At 44.7% G+C, this 16,356-nt stretch overlaps 1 protein-coding gene across 1 annotated transcript in view; it reads left to right on the forward strand.

Annotated features, from left to right (window-relative positions):
• Positions 1–16,356, forward strand: part of TMEFF1 (transmembrane protein with EGF like and two follistatin like domains 1) — a 222,624-nt gene that overhangs the window by 199,231 nt on the left and 7,037 nt on the right. Inside the window, exons 6-9 of the mRNA XM_074987915.1 lie at positions 1,324–1,472; positions 2,573–2,638; positions 6,991–7,114; positions 15,787–15,945. Coding sequence (XP_074844016.1) covers positions 1,324–1,472; positions 2,573–2,638; positions 6,991–7,114; positions 15,787–15,945 — 498 coding nt within the window. The remainder of the gene's footprint in view (positions 1–1,323; positions 1,473–2,572; positions 2,639–6,990; positions 7,115–15,786; positions 15,946–16,356) is intronic.

Here is a 16,356-nt window from a genome sequence, read left to right on the forward strand (position 1 = left end):
ACTGGCACCAAACAGTTGCATTAGCATTTGGTGTAGACACTGAAGGCAATTCTAATATCAGTTTTCCATTTTTTCAGTGTTCAATTAGGGGCAGCGGAGCAATGATTTAAAGCAGTACATCTTGCATTCAGCTCAGTTTTCTAACTCAGCCTCATGCCACTGCCCACAGACTGCACTGTGGGTAAGGAGTGGGGGAAGGTGTCTCCCCATAACTAAGGATGTATGGCCATGCCAACTCTCTTCCTTAGCATGCTTTCCCTCCTCCCTCCTACCACGCATGAGCAGGCCAACTGTGAGCAGTTTTATCCACAACAGATACTCTGGACGCAGAAATTCTGTCGCCCAGCTCCTTTGTTTTGTGGTGTGCCATCCCCCTGAGGCACAACAGCAGATGCACTGCAGCAAGGAAAACATAGAACAAACCCTTTAAAAACAAGCTGTTTATTAAGTTAAAAATTGCAGTATTAGTTTTATTGAGTTATATAAACAAGAGAGTAACAGAGACTTCAGCACTATTTAGCTTTTCCAGGACCGTGTCTCTGAGGTAAAGTGTCATGCTTGAGTAGCGATTCACTGCAGAACTCCACAGCAGAACTTTATCATTTAAAGGCAGCGTCTCCTAGACTATATAGGTTTCTGGTGGAGAGCCAATCTTGCCATCGTGTGGGATGGGAGCTTAGGTACAGTACATCTTTTCTCTCCTCTTATACCTATGGTTCCTTTGTTGCAAATGACAAAAAGTGTTCTCTGCCTGAAACTAGAAATATGTTAATTGGATACATTATGAAATAATCCAGATTTCATCATTCCATTTTAAATACATCATAGTGAGCCACTGTGAGTTTTCAAAGGCATAAATGAACGGCTTGTTGAAGAAATAAAGTTGACCAAGCTTTTTGCTTCTGTTCAGTCAGTCAGATTAAAAATATGTAGTTTTCCCCTCCCCAAACAGTTGTTTAGTTTTCTTTGCCAAAAACAATAGACAGTCTTTCTTTGGTTTTACCCACATATGGAAGTAAACAATGGACTAGATTGTTTCATTGTTTAAATGATGTTTTTTGTAATTAAACTAACCAGTAAGCTGAATATAGTATTAAACCCAGGAGACCATCAATAAAATGTTGAGAGGTGCTCGGTAGCTTCTATCCACCCTCGTATACACTCTGTCTGAAATACTGAAACTGCAGGAAATTCCATGGTATCCAAACATAAGAGATTTTTCTCCCATGTCTCAGAGCTGGTGCTACTGTATGAACAAACATTTAGTCAAGTCACAACTTTATTTAACTGTATTCGTTTGATGTCGTATGTTTTTATTAACAGGTGTGTATGTAATATAGACTGCAGTGGGTACAGTCTTAATCCTGTATGTGCTTCTGATGGGAGTTCTTACAGCAATCCGTGTTTTGTTCGAGAAGCGTCATGTTTGAAGCAAGAACAGATTGACATAAGGCACCTTGGATACTGCTCAGGTAGTTGTGGTTTTAATTTTCATTAGAATTGTATCTTGCCACATAAAGGGTCCAGTCAGATCTGTTAATTCTATTTTATTTTTGTACTTACATTGGCCGATCTTCACTAATTGCCACCCACAATATTTATGTATTTATCTGTTTACTTATTTGCTTGTGTTGTATGTATATTATGTCTCTATCCCTGTGCTCTAGGTTGAGAAAAAATGTGTAGAGTAAACCCTCGATTTTATGGAACCCAATTTAGCGGACCTTGGGAACAATGGATATCCACCAGATCCCCATTGTTCCTGAAGCCCACTTAGCCAGGACTCGTAAAATCCTAAATTCCTCCCGCCCCACCCTGCCCTGCCTCGCCCCACTCCCACCCCGTCCCCCACAAGAACGTAAGCGACTTACCCAAGCCGCCGAAGCCACTCCTGCCTGGACTGTCACAGCTGCCAGAGCCACCACACTTCCTCCCACCAGGTGTGGGGCATGTGCATGGGCAGACGGCACTTTCACATACCCCCACCCCTGGTGGGAGGAGCATGTGGCGGGTCTGGTGGTGGCGGTGGCTCCTCTAGCCATGCAGGGGAGTCCGGCACCTCCAGTCGCATGGCCCATGCCAGGTGCGTGGCTTGGGGCCCCCTGTATGGGGCTCCCTCCAGCTACATGGTGTAGGGACAGCTTCAAAGGGGGCAACTCCAGCCATGTGGGGCTGCCTCCAGCCGTGCAGCGCGGGGCCCCCCACATGGGGCCTCCTCCAGCCACGTGCAGCACCAGGCTCTGGCTCCAGCCATGGCACCGGGCTCTGGCTTCTGCAACAGTAGCAGGCATTCTTTTCTGGATGGGTGCGGAAGTGAGATTGGGGCTGGGGGAGTCTGACAGGGGTGGGTCTCAGTAAACCCTCCGATTTAATGGACAGCTGGGTTTAATGGACCCCCCCACCCCCTCCATTAGTCCATTAAATCGAGGGTTTACTGTATTTTAAAAATAATGAGTGCGACAGAATGCCTGTAACTACATTATCTGCTCAAAAATCAACTTCTTACATTGTAATACTCCAATAACGGCCAGGATATAAACATTTCTAAACAGGTGCCTTCTTTATCATATAGAAACAGATGACACCAGCTCAGTAGGCAAGAAAGATGATGGAATGCAATATCGACCAGAGGTGAAAGGTAATGTACTCGTCCTTTCTCATATGCTTTGCAACCAGCTGCGCAGTGGGCAGCTGCTGTCCTATGGCACTGTCACGCCGTCTCTGATGAGCACTAGCTAAGGCTATTCTAAGCTGTCGGGTGTGTTTTCCTGAGATACCGTGCTCCCCTCTGCACTTCGCAGGTTAGGGGATTAGGAGCCTTCCAACTGCTGTGCCAGTGCTTCAGCTGGCTCAAGGCAGTAAAAATAGGACTTCTGTACAAACGACACAAGCCCCCGTGCCCAGCTTTCCTCGTCCACTCTGAACAGTTGACGGGTGCAGTACTTGCTGCTCTGCACCTGTTGAACCGTAGCGCACGAACCACGTGGTTAAAAAGTAGGTTAGCCTTGTAAAATAGATGGACCAAACCTGCTGCTGCTGCCTGTGTTGGACCTTGTTTATGTTACATTTGAAATGCAGATGCCACTGTGTAATGGTGAGAAGGAAGTGAGTAGAGAAGCTTACAATCTAATTAGAAATGTTGGTGAATACAAGGGAGCATGTGCATCGCTGGCTTGCTTGTAATTCAGCATTGGGTGAGCCAGTGAGTCCACGTGGGACATTTATCAGCAGAATTAGCAAGAAATGAAGGGTGCGGGGAATTAGAACTGAAAGATACTTCCTTAATCAAGCCCAGTGCCCTGCAATCACAGGCAACCTCCCCGTATAATCCACGCGTACATTTATCAGGATTTGTCTTAAAACCAGTTAGGTGGCTGTCCCCTCTCTCCACACACTCCTACTTGGAACCCGTTCCAGACTTTCATTCCTCCGATGATTAGGAGGCTCTTTCTAATTCCATTTGAAGTTTACTCATCATCAGTTTTATCAGTCTGTATGTTCTTGTGCCAATGTTTTCCTCTTTAATTTCGGTAACCCTTCACTTACCTTGGTGTTCACCCTCCAATGCCCAAGCCCGGTCCCTCACCCCACAGCGTATTTACAGAGAGCAATCATATTCCCTCTGAGCCTTCTTTTTGCTAAGCTGAATAAGCCGAGCTCTTCCAACCTCCCCTCACAAGACACACCCTACATTGTAGCAGCCCTTTTCAATGCCTTTTCCCAGGCTGAAGTCACCTTTCTCGAACATGGATACCCAGAACTGTATACGGCATTCCAGATGAGGTTTATTCAGTGTCTTACACAGTGGCAGTAATACTTCTCTAGCCCTGCTAGAAATATCTCACCTGCTACTTCCTAAGGTCACATTTTCATCTTTCACAACCACGTCAACGTGGTGTTTCATAGTCAGGCTGTGATCAAATAATTTGCTGTTTCCTTCTCCCTCTCTGTCACTGACAACTGCTGAGCAGAAAATTTTGCTATCTGGCCCTGAGAGCATGATTTTGTGCTTTGTACTATCACATTTCATCCTGTTTCTGTTACTCTAGTTAGGGTGATCTAATTCTTCCTCTAGGCTATTCCAGTCCTCCTCTCTTTGGATGATGCCTCTCAACTTTGTGTCATTAGCTAATTTCATTAGCACATTCTTACTTCTTGTGCCAAGATCACTAATGAAAATACTTAATATAGGTCCCAAAACAGATCCTTGAGGAATTCCACAAGTAACCTCACTCCAGCCTGGTCATTTACCTTTCAGCACAACCTGTTACCTCCCTTTTAGTCAGTTCTTTATCTACCTTACTGTTCTTATACTATACCCCATCTCCTCCAGTTTAGCTAATAATTTCCTATATGGCACTGTATGCAATGCTTATGGAAGGACAAACAGATCTATCATTAGACTAGTTAGATTTTCTCAGAGTTCTTGATAAAGCCTGTGTTTGTATGGAGATGGTGATACATTCAGAAAACTGGCCAGGTCAATGCCACTTGAGAGCTAGCTACTTTCACTGAGTCCATATGATCCCACCTCATCTCTTCAGGGACCAAATTCATAATCCCACACTCTTGCTATTAGCTGTTTTCCATTGTTGCCAGACCAAGTTCTCGCATAGGCTGGGCTCGATCTATTCCAGGCCTGGAGTTCAGAAGGGTTCTGCTGAAGAGTGAGCTGGCTACTGAAAGGCTCTGGTTATTCTGGAGAGGGGCAGTTTCAACAGCTGATGTGATAGTCAGGGGAAGGATAGAGGAGAGTAGGGGAGATCATTCTGGCTGTGTCTACACTAACAAGTTCTTTTGAAAGATTTTTTGAAAGAAGGAGGCTTTTTCAAAAGATCTGGCACAGCATCTCTACACAAAAATCATTCTTTTGAAAGAACACGGTGCTTCTCTTGAAAGTGCTCTTCCACTCCCGTTTCAGGAAGAACACCTTCTTTCAGAAGCTGCTTTTGAAAGAAAATGCGTGTAGATGCTCCTCAGGTCCCGTCTTGTGAAAGGGCAGTTCTCATGGCACCTGATTTTTCGATCCCTGGCCAGTTCTTTCAAAAGAGCGGGAGCTGTGTGGATGCTCTCTTTTGAAAGAACAGGTCTATCTTTTGATCCTCTTTTTTGTGTGTGGACGCACTCTGTCGAAAGAAGTTCTTTTGGAACAGATCTTCCGGAAGGGCTTCTTTTGTCCTTTCTGGCTCTCTGGTCTTTCCATTATCTCTTGATAACTCTAGGCCTTTAGTTTTCTTTTGTAATCCTGTCTTGCTTTTCTCCAGATCTCTGTTCATCTCTGCAGTAATGGGTAGTGGCTTCCACTCATGACTTTGTCACTCACTGTTCTGACAATAGTGCATGCTCCTGATCCACTTGGGTGCCCCCAGATGCTTCTTTGGGGTTCATGTATGTAATAACCTGCTCAGATCACTTTCCCAATCAGGATCAGTGCCTTCCTGCATCAGACACGTTAAAATACACACTCAGTTCTGGCTCTGGAGGAGTTACAACCTGATTAGTTAATATCTGCAAACTTCCTTTGAAATCCTTGGATAAGAAATGCCGTATCTATCAATGTTATTAAGATAATACTGTCAGTAAACTAGCCTGGAAGATGGCACAGTTTTCTTGAGTGATAACAATGCAGTTCTTTATTATTTATATAGCACCAGATGTGTAAGTAGCCATTTTCAGGCATTTACAAAGGCAGGGATCGTGCCTGAAGAAGTCTGAACTCTGCAGGGCAATATCTTTTGCATAACATAGCAATTTCTTTGCCATGTTTGTGTATTTTCGCTCAATTATTTTATACATTGACATGATTTAATCAATTCTCATTCTTCTAGGACAAGAGAATACTTCTTATATAGTTCCTTTGATTTCCAGGTCCCTGTATGTTTCTTATATTAATGTTAATTAATAATGGTAAATGTTGATGTTAAACTTTTTTTCTTAGTAAATGTGCAAATAAGTGTTCTATTCATTTTTAAGGCATGAAATAAGCAACAAGCTTCCCATTGTCTCCATCTTCGATTTAAGTACTATTTTTATTCAGGAGCGCATCAAAAAAGAAAACATTTATACAAAAACCAGTTGTCTTCTCTCTTCCTTTTGCTATTATTTTAGATATCTATGCTTTTATGGGAACTTTCTCCCTCACAGTCCAGTTTCTCCTTTGCTTCGTTGCACATAATTGTTTGTGCCGTAATCTGTTGCCATGGGAATGACCGTGATGCTGCAGATTCAGCTTTCGTGTCTAGAAATGGGCCCAAAACAAAACTTCATTTCTTAAGATCCCTGAACTTTAGAGGCATACAGAGCCAGATACAAACTTCTCTGCTCAGACACTCCTCACTGCACAGGCACATGGAGGGAGACACTATGATCTGCAGATGAACAGCTCTTTGCATGGTTTTAATTATCAACAGATGCGTAAAACTATTGTGGAAACACAAATGAAAGCTAGACAGGCGAGTATTTTAAGATTCCCTTGGTGTTCGGAAGCTTTCCTCACCAAGATTGTCTTTCTCTAGGACATCTACTGTGGTTTCTTCAACTACAGTGACAGAGGAAGTCAAATGAGGGCTTTATCAAGCTTTCTTTTGATTTGTAAGCCAGCAGCTGCTGTAACGCCTTTTGCTTAACTCTTTAGCTTTCTTTCTCCGCTGACAGAGATTCAGCTTTCCCCTAGCCATGTGCTCTGTCTGGCTGTCTACCAGCTGTTTTCTAGACACTCCCCCACTCTAGAACTTCTGCCCCTCCTGTACAACATGTTGATTCTTTGTCAGAAAGATTTTTTCCAGTTTAGGAAGCCCATGGCAGCAGCAGATGTAGAAGTAATTTTTTCAAGTGAATGTGCTGCTAAAATCACACAGGCTTCCGTGAAACTTGAGCTCTAAGCCAGTGCTTTATTAATTCTTAGTCCTGTCACCACCAAAGGCTTTGGAAGGATGTTATGTTTGCATTTGTTTTGTATATTTACTAAATCTCTTTGTGTTTGTTTTCAAGATGCCAGTGATCATTTTGAAGACATTTATGTTGGGAACCACATGCCTTGTTCAGAAAGCTTCAATGATTACTGTATACATGGAAAATGTGAATTCATTCATTCCACTAAAAAGGCTTCCTGCCGGTAAGTCAGAATGAGTAAGCAGCACGGATCCTATATGTATCTGAAAATCATTCCCCGGTACTGTTTACAGTTTGAACACAATGCATTTTATACCCAGAATATTGAAAACATAGGTTTGTGACAATGCGTTGTGGGTGAGACCGTGTCATTGAAACCATAGGGCTGCCCCACAATAGGGAGGTGGGGTTTGGGGCTGGCACAGTCTCTTCTAGGGCTGATCAGTACACACATTAGGGAGGAGTGTATTGCTCCTCTTAAGGGACCAATCCTGTTCTGTAGGCTAATGCAACAAAGCTTCCCAGCCTTCTGTCATCCTATGTCATATTTTATAGATAATGTAATTAGCTAATTTGCACAAACTTATAAACTCACCAGCAAACCCATCCTGTCCCAAACAGCAGTCAGGGTAGGATGTGGAGCTGCACAAAACTAGGATGCTATGTCTAGATGTTAGATAGATAGGGAGAGGCAGGAGGGTGTCTGGGGAGGTAGCTCATCGGGTGGTGGCACCTAAGGGAGAAGATGGGGAGAGTGAAGTGCTGGGCCAACTTCAGATAAGTAGATATTTGGGATTTGTGGTGGGGAAGCCTATGACCTACATTTTCCTTTGTCATCACATTTCCTTAGTTTGGACAGCCCCTCCTTTCCCCCTCCCCCCAAGCTTTACCTTGCCTCTCCAGACTTGACGATTCTCAAACAATGGCCCATGAACTACCAGGAATCTACAGTGTTGGTGGATTGAGGGCAGCTGGCTGCTCACATGATGCTGGCACCCCATCTTCAGCTGCTAAACGCCATTAGAAACAACCTACAAATGCACTACTTTCCTTTTGTCACTTTTCTGCATTTGGATGTTGTATCACCATATGGTGGAGTGGAAGGAAACATTCATGGCACAGTCTGTTAAGGTGACAAGATGGGCAAGCTCATCCTTTTTATCGGACCCACTTTGTTCATGTTCAAGTGAGAGGGGTCTGAAGAAGAGCCCTCTTTGGCTCAGAATCTTGTCTGTCATCAATAGAAGTGGGTCCAGTAAAAGATCTGACCTCACCCACCTTGTTTCTCTAATATGCTGGGACCCACCTGGCTATAACAACACTGCAGGTAATCTATTAAGATGTCCACCGTACAAAAGCTTGACAGCTCTGGGCCCAAGTAATTTTTCTCCTTTGTAATTTGCTTTCTTCCAATGCTTGTAAATAGTGTTTACTTCCCTTTTTTTAATCAAGTTCTTTGTGTTCTGCTCTGTGTGTGTGCCCCATACATGGTTGTGTATGCACACCATGTGCCTGAGTCTGGAAATTCTAACAGACCGTGTCAACTGACCCACGCATGTGCTGTAATTCTGCTTATTTTCCAGACTTAGGGCACAAAATGCAGTTCGGGACAATGCCCCTCCAGTTCCTTCTTCCCACTGCTTGGCCGAAGTCAAAATCCCTGCGCTCATGAATTTCTCCAGCTTCAGTAGTCCATACATGCATTTGTAGATAGTCTTTATATTAGCATAGTTAGTGTAACTACTTCTTTTCCCACCCCTGGGAGTGTGCCGGGAGTGCTGGAGTTCAAGAGTTGTGTTTCCTGCCCTTGCTTCTTCTCTGTGAGATGACGATTGGTAGTGCCGTCTCTGCTGTGTACCACTGCAAAGTGCAGCATTTGTTGCTTGTTTCCACCGTGAACACTAAAAGCTAATGAGCTTTGATTAAGGAGACACCGTAGGGAGAAGGCTGTGAGGCCTCATCGTGATCTGGGCCAGGGGACCCCCTCCTGTACATCATCACCATCAGACAAGCAGCATACCTCCAAACATAAGTTTAGAAGCAAAGTCTATAGCTGCTAAGACAAGGTGTCTTCCTCCTGGACTTCCTTTGAGAGTAGGGGGCACTTTGAAGGGATAGAAATCTATGCAGAGAGCAAGATTACAGCATCTCCTCAAACAGGATGGACCTTTGGGGGAAAAAAGGTCTTTTCGTCCATGAGCCTACTGTTCTGTACTGCAAATTATTGGCCCTCGTTAGCAGACTCTTATTTTAGCAAATTGTTCCTGACTGGCCAACTTTAAAGACAAGTTTCCCCCTGAGAATGGAGCCCAGTTTCAGTCCTCCATGGAAGAAGGGAAGTTAGTAGCAAAATGTTTTCTTTAAACTGCAGTAGAGACTTCATCCAGAGGCTTGGCCACTGGCATAGCAATGCATCATTAATCTCAACTTCACTACTCAGGGCTTCCCAGGACCATGCTGTACCCACATTTTCACAATTCGAATTGCAACAAGAAATCAGATGAATCACTACACTTGTTGAGAGACTCAAGGCCAACCCTATATTCCCTGGGAATTTACAGCCGGGCCCCAAGAGAAAAAAGACACAAGAGGCAGGTCTATAAGCCAAGGCTACCTCCTGTGCAGACTTTTTGGCCATCAGCATCCAGCCAAGTCCCCATGTAAACAACAGCAAGTTCAGTGGAAGCCTCATTTTTTCAGATCCCTCTACTACCAACCCCTTGCCTTTGTGGGCTGCCTAACGCTTTGCACGTACAGTCGAACTCTATAGCAACAGACAGCTGTGTTTTAGAAATTATCCATCACGTGTTATCTATAAGATTTCACTCCCTCCTCACTAACTCCTCTGCTCCTCTCCTTTTAGGGATCACTTCCATGAGGTGATGTTTCTCCTGCAGGAGGCAGACTCCCTCCTCATACAAGAGGCAGTAGAACGAGTACAGCCTCATCTCTAGGGAGGAGGTTCTTAGCCCCCTTCCAAAACATGGAGGTTAGAGACCTATTCCATGACTTCAACAATTTAACATCTTTATTCAAAAATTAAAGATCAAACTGGTTACATTGGCATCAATAGCTCATTCCCTGCAGAAAGAAACGTAGTACATGGCTTGTAACATGGACATGCGTCCCAGAGAAAGTTTGTTTGCTTTCTGGTGGGTCAGGAACATTTCCAGTTGAGAACAGCACCCAGGGATTCACAGAGTATTCTCGTCTGTGCTTGCTGGCCAAATCGGACATCCAGGTTACACAGTTTCCCCATATCTCAGTGATGGGCTCCTAGTATATTAGCCCAGCAAAGATACCAGGTCAGCAGCTAGCTGCATCGTCTGCCAGCACTTGGTGTCTTCTAAAAATCAGTGCATTTTCCACTTTGTTTCTTTGGTTTTCAAGTAAAATCAATACTGTTTCTTCTAAAGTAAGAAGTGATTGAGGAGTGTATTTTAAGAAAAATAGCCACTTTTACGCGGGGGTGATGGCGTAGTTGTCATGAGCAAATAGCATTAGAGACTTTTTATCCTGAGCATATGGTCCTTGGTGTTATTTTCCAACGTGTGACAGATGGTTCTGTTGTGTTCTGTAGCTCTTTTCTTCACTTTTGTTCCAAAAGATCGCTGGTAGAACTGCTAGAGTTCAACACATTTCCTACCTGGATCCTTGAAAGTGCCCCTCGTGAGCAAGTATGGCTGGGAACACAACCTTTTACGAATCATTATTTTTCTTGCCTTCTGACCTTTTTCCACTATTACTGGCACACAATAACCTTTTCATTTTATCTTCATCCTCTTTAGTGAGTGTGTCAGGCTCTCTCTGCCTTTAGTAGGAATCAAACTGCCACTTGCGGTTGAGCTCTCACCACATGCCTCTGCTCATTTTTTAGCAAACTTGTTATGCCCCCTTGTCTAATTTTTCTGGTAGTGAAGTGACCAGAACTGACTACTGTGTTCTTCATTCCATCCACCGACTCTTCATAAACGAAGAGACTAAACAATGTTGCATGCTGGACCCATGGGACCTGACTCCATTTGAATGCTCCTAAAGAACAGCGTGCCCACCCTCGCTCAACTGTGAACCTTGTACCTTCGATGGATTTTATTTTAGCCACTTGGGTGTTCATCTTCTCATGCTTACATGTAATGTGCATTTCTACCTTTCACTATGAGATGTTCTAGAACCAGAGTGGTTGCTGTTAAAAGAGCAGAACAGAACCCCCGTAATCACAGAGTAGTGTACTAGGAAAGCATTTATCCTTCCTTCTGTATAACGGGAAATATGGTGAGCAAATGTCAAGAGACAGATATTCTAAAGGATATTGACTTGCCTTGCACCTGACTGGCTGATGCACACAGACTCTCTTTTACTCACCTGTCTGTAGTGCACTACCAAATTCACAGTCACGGAAAACATGTTGTGGACCTTGAAATCTGGGCGTCCCTCTGCAAAAATCGGATCTTTTGTATGTTTTTTACCCAATACTATCCAGATTTCACGAGGGAGAACAGTGTTTCCTAAACTGGAAGTCCTGAGCCTAAGATGGGTTGCAGTCATGTCGCGAGGTTGTTTTGAGGGGGTTGCAGTATTACCACCCTTACTTCTGCACAGCCTGCAGACAGTGGTTGCTGTTGACCAGGGCGCCCAGCTCTGAAGGCAACAACAGAAAAACAAGGGTAGAAAAGCTGCTTTCAGAGCTGGGTGGCCGGAGAGTGGCAGCTGCTGTCCAACAGTCCAGTTCTGCAGGCAGCTGCATAGAAGTAAGGGTGTCAGTTCCTCACCATGGCATCCCTCGCTTATGCACTGCTGCTGGCAGTGGCTCTACCTTGAGAGCTATGTGCCTGGACAGCAGCTGCCATTACCCAGCTGCCCAGCTCTGAAGGCAGTGCCGCTGCTAGCAGCAGGCCAGAAATAAGGGTAGCGGTGCTGCAGCCCCTCTACAATAACCTTGCTACCCCTCTTCCCCACACTTCCTAACTGGGTCAGGTCCCCTACACTTACAACACCATGGGCTTGTGTACACTACCTCCCTACTTCGAAGGGAGCATGGTAGGTGGGGTGTAGGGAGTTTATTAATGAAGTGCTGTGCTGCATATTCAGCACTTCATTAAGCATTCCACCCCCCGTGGCAACTTCGAAGTTTTAAACTTTTAAATGCCAGCTCATGTCTAGCCGCGGCTCACCCACCGGTACTTTGAAATGCCTGGGGTACTTCGAAGTCCCTCTTCTCCCTCAAAATTTTGGGAGTAAAGGAACTTCGAAGTACCCCAGGTACTTGGAGTACCGGTGGGTGAGCCGCGGCTAGACGCAAGCCAGCACTTTGAAGTTTAAAACTTCAAAGTTGCCTCAGGGGGGAGCAGAATTTGCTTAATGAAGAGCTGCATATGCACCGCAGAACGTCATTAGTAACTCCCAACACCCTACTTACCATGCCCCCTTCGAAGGAGGGTGGTAGTGTAGACAAGCCCATGACATTTCAGACCCAACTCTGAAATCATGTCACTTATTATATTTAAAATCATATGACCATGAAATTGACCAAAATGAAGCATGACTTTCATAGGACCCTACCTATGTGTATGCGCATATCTTAGCCTATGGCACAATGGAGGTTTTGTGTCTACTAGTGAGGTGTGTACAGGTTTAAAATTTAGTCCTACTGGTTGGTTGGTGATCTCTGACATCTCAGTGAGCTAGAGAGAAAAATAAATTACTGAGAATCTTCATTTCTGCCTTACACAAGTGGAAGTGTAGTGGTGCCCCAGGGTCTCCTGGTGTGGTATGTAGCCTACACAGCCATTAGGCATGATTGCAGTCTCTCATGCCCTGCACTTGCCCAGTCCCCAGCAGGAGCATGGAAGGAGAGAAAATTATGATTTCACACCCTGCTCCACTTATCATGTGAGGGATATTCAGTTGCAACCCAGGAAGTGATTTGGCAGTGATCATGCTGTCTCTGAACAGCTGGGAGCTCCAAGTTCCCTCCTGCTGGTCCCCCTGGGAGACGGCAGCTTTGTGCCATCCTTAAGGTAGGGCTGTGCCAACAACACACAGCAGAGCCCTTTGCTTCTTTTCCTAATAAAGAAGTACATCAATTTAATGTGGCATAATTTTTATTTTAATAAACCCCTGTTACCTGCTATTTATCATCTTATTTTCCAGTAAGTGCTTCTAAAATGGAATGCTATACTCATTTACCAAGTGATTAATGGTTTGGTCTGGAATACTTCATCCTCTCACCCGCCAATTCCATTCCTGAAATCAGTACTTTCTTTGCCTTGCGCCAATCCTCCACAATTTCACTTGCCCTGCTGGAGGTCTCAAAATAATTTCCAACCATTTCAGTAGTTCTGAGAATGTCGTTGGCATTCTAGAGGGACAGTCATTGAACTATAGTGATTTGAATATTTTCATATTATCTGGATCTTCTTTCCTGATTCTGCTTTATTTCTTCTGCACTTTAGAATGATTCTTGCACAGAGAAAGAAGACAAAAGCAAAACAACAAATAAGGATTTAACTTTCTGTCATCTGTTTCTTTCCTTTCATCTTACTAGGTAAAGCACAAACAGGTTCATGTGTCATTTGCTTCCTTCTTCTAAATGTACATAAATTTATCGTGATTCCTTTCCCATGCGCTGTTAATAATATCTGCAGTAATTTTGTGCCTTTTTTCTTAATGACTTTGTTTTATTGGTACATATCCAATCTGTGAGCCAAAGTGTCTCCCGCAGAAAAGCCCACAGATGGGGAAAATGTATTCACATGAATGTATTGGTTTCATAGCACTGAAAATCCAGTGACTTTGCTGTCTGTGTCTCTGGAATGGTTTTGCTTCCCCAAATGTAACTAATTCTTGTCCTTCGTTGTCGCATCACCAAGCACAGAGATGGATTCGGGAGTGAGCTGGAGTGATTCTGTGTGATATGCACCAGTGAAACTGACTTGGTTTACATAAGGGGCATTGGATGCGTATTTGTATGCGTGTATCTTTAATCCCTCTCCAGCTCAGAAGTGGAGAACAATTGCTTGTTGAATTCGTCACAACTGATATGTTTACATCAGTTCAGTTTCAAGGCCAACTTCACAAGGAAAATGAGCAACACGTTTATGTTTTAGATGTTTGTAGTCCCCCGCCCAAGTCAAGGATGAGGCCGGTGTTCTAGCTCTGACTGCAGGGAGGGGTCTGGAGTGAGGCCCATTAACTGTGCTGCTGGCTCCATTAGTCTTGGGCATCCAGCATCGTGTTCTCCTCTGTGCCCTTGGCAGCATGGCTCATTCATGAGGATGCTCACGTCAGCTTTTTCTCCAGGTCTGTGACCTGCCTGCGTGGAAAATTTGTATTCTGATCAGCACAAGCATGCACTGAATTTGCCTGTGAGAAACTGGCTGGTTTGCTTGCAAAGGACTCTGTTTAGGGAACTGCTCGGCCACCTACCAGCCTGTTCATACCCCTCCCAAGTTTTCAGAGACTGCTGCGTGAGCACTGGTCACATAGGCCGAGTCTGTACTGATTCCTGCCTTCCAGAGTGGTTCTGTTGGGGCACTCTGTCTGCCCGGACACTGCCTACAGCCCATAACTGAACTGATTTTCCTGCATGGCTTTTGAGGTGTGCCTGCTGCAGACCTACAGTCACCAGACTTGTGAGCCGGGAAAGTTCTCAGCTTTCCTGCCTTTCTATGCTTCTTCTGGGGAACTAGCCCAGCCCTTGTCTGCCATCTGAAGCCTGTTTTTCTTGGCTTGGCTTGTGGTGAGTCCACGCTAAGAGCTGGCCGGGAGGAGAGCTAAGAGCTGGCAGGCAGTAAATCAGGTGTTCTTGCGTGGTGCTAATTCTTACGCAAAAGCTGCACATGTGCCCCCGCCCCTGCCCCCTGCCTCATCTATGAGTCTGTTCCTGTAAGTGACACAAACCAAACTCTACACCAGTGGGGTCCAAAAGGAAGTGCACCAATCACCACGTGCCCCCCCCCACAGCCAGGTGCCGCCCTCCCCATTAGGTGCCTTACCTCCCCACAGCCAGGCGCCCTACCCACCCTATGGTGCCAGAGCCACCCAGCCCCAAAACCCCAAGAGCCTCATGGCATGGTGCCCAAAGAGCCACCATGCTGCCGTCCAAGCTGCCACACCAGACATAAGCTACATTTGCCACAATAGGCTTCCCTAACGGGGAGTGTACTGGACACCATGGCTCTACACGGTTTGCTCAGATCTATCTGTCTATCTATCTATCTATCTATCTATCTGTCCACACACACACACAACACTTCTCCCACAATATCACCATCTGTTTTCTCTCCATTACTCTTCATTGTCATCTTTTAATTGATGCCCTGTATTCCTGTTTTATTATGTCTGTTTTATTGTTTCCTAATTCAGGCCTCAGTTCTATAAGGTACCTAAGCACATACTTAGCTTTAAGCATATGAGCCATCCGACTGAAATCACATTCTTGAAGTATGCAATGACCCCTCACAGAGTCTTCCTAGGCAAAATTAATTGTTCTCTGTGAACGGGGAGGACATCCATTCTGTGCCTCCCTCCCTCCACAAATGGAAGAACCAGGCTGCCTAAAGCCTTGCCCCCTACTCAACCTCCCTATCTTCTGTGTGACTGCTACAGTCTTGCTTGTTTCGTTCATTTCCAGAACTGGTTATATCTCAAAGGAAATTCCTTGTTTTGTTCTCGCCCTCAAATTTCATCTGAGGTCACTGAAATAGCAGCGACAAACGGGTTTCTCCCCTGCTGTCTCTAAACCATCCTCCATCCTTTACATTATATCCCAGTTTTTGAAATTTTTCATCGAGTACCTTATTTTCTTCCCTGTCCCTCAGATTACTGTTTCATCTGCAGAATGATTCGCATATTGGTAAGACTCATATTCTATGAAATGTTCCTTGTCTCTTTCAGGTGTGAATCAGGATATACTGGACAGCACTGTGAAAAGACAGATTTTAGTATTCTTTATGTTGTCCCAAGCAGGCAAAAGCTTACACATGTCCTCATTGCAGCAATAATTGGAGCTGTACAGATTGCCATTATAGTTGCAATTGTCATGTGCATAACGAGGTAAGTAATTACAGAAGCGGTGTAACACCACAGATTTTTATGCATGTGTGATTAGTTATTATAAATGCAGTTAGGAACTCAACGGTTTCAGAGCTCTATGTATGTAACACATGTTCTTCTTCAAGTAGTGTCCCTGTGGGTACTCCACCCTGGGTGTCGGTACCTCCTCGCACCAGCGCTCAGAGATTCTTTTATAGCCATGGTTCCCCATGCCATGTCCACAGTAAGACCAAGTCCTTTCATTCCACCTCTCAGTGCAGGTTGAGTAAGAACTGGGACATCATGGGACACAAAGTCTATTCAACCAACATGTTGCTCCTGTGGGCGATGAATTCTGGGGCCATGCTGGCTGACTATGACCATCTAAATTACTCCAGACTGCAGGAGTTGGTCCCCCGCCTCAGTGCTCGG

Source organism: Carettochelys insculpta, chromosome 2 (genome assembly GCF_033958435.1).
Source record: "Carettochelys insculpta isolate YL-2023 chromosome 2, ASM3395843v1, whole genome shotgun sequence".
NCBI classification, from domain to species: Eukaryota; Metazoa; Chordata; order Testudines; family Carettochelyidae; genus Carettochelys; species Carettochelys insculpta.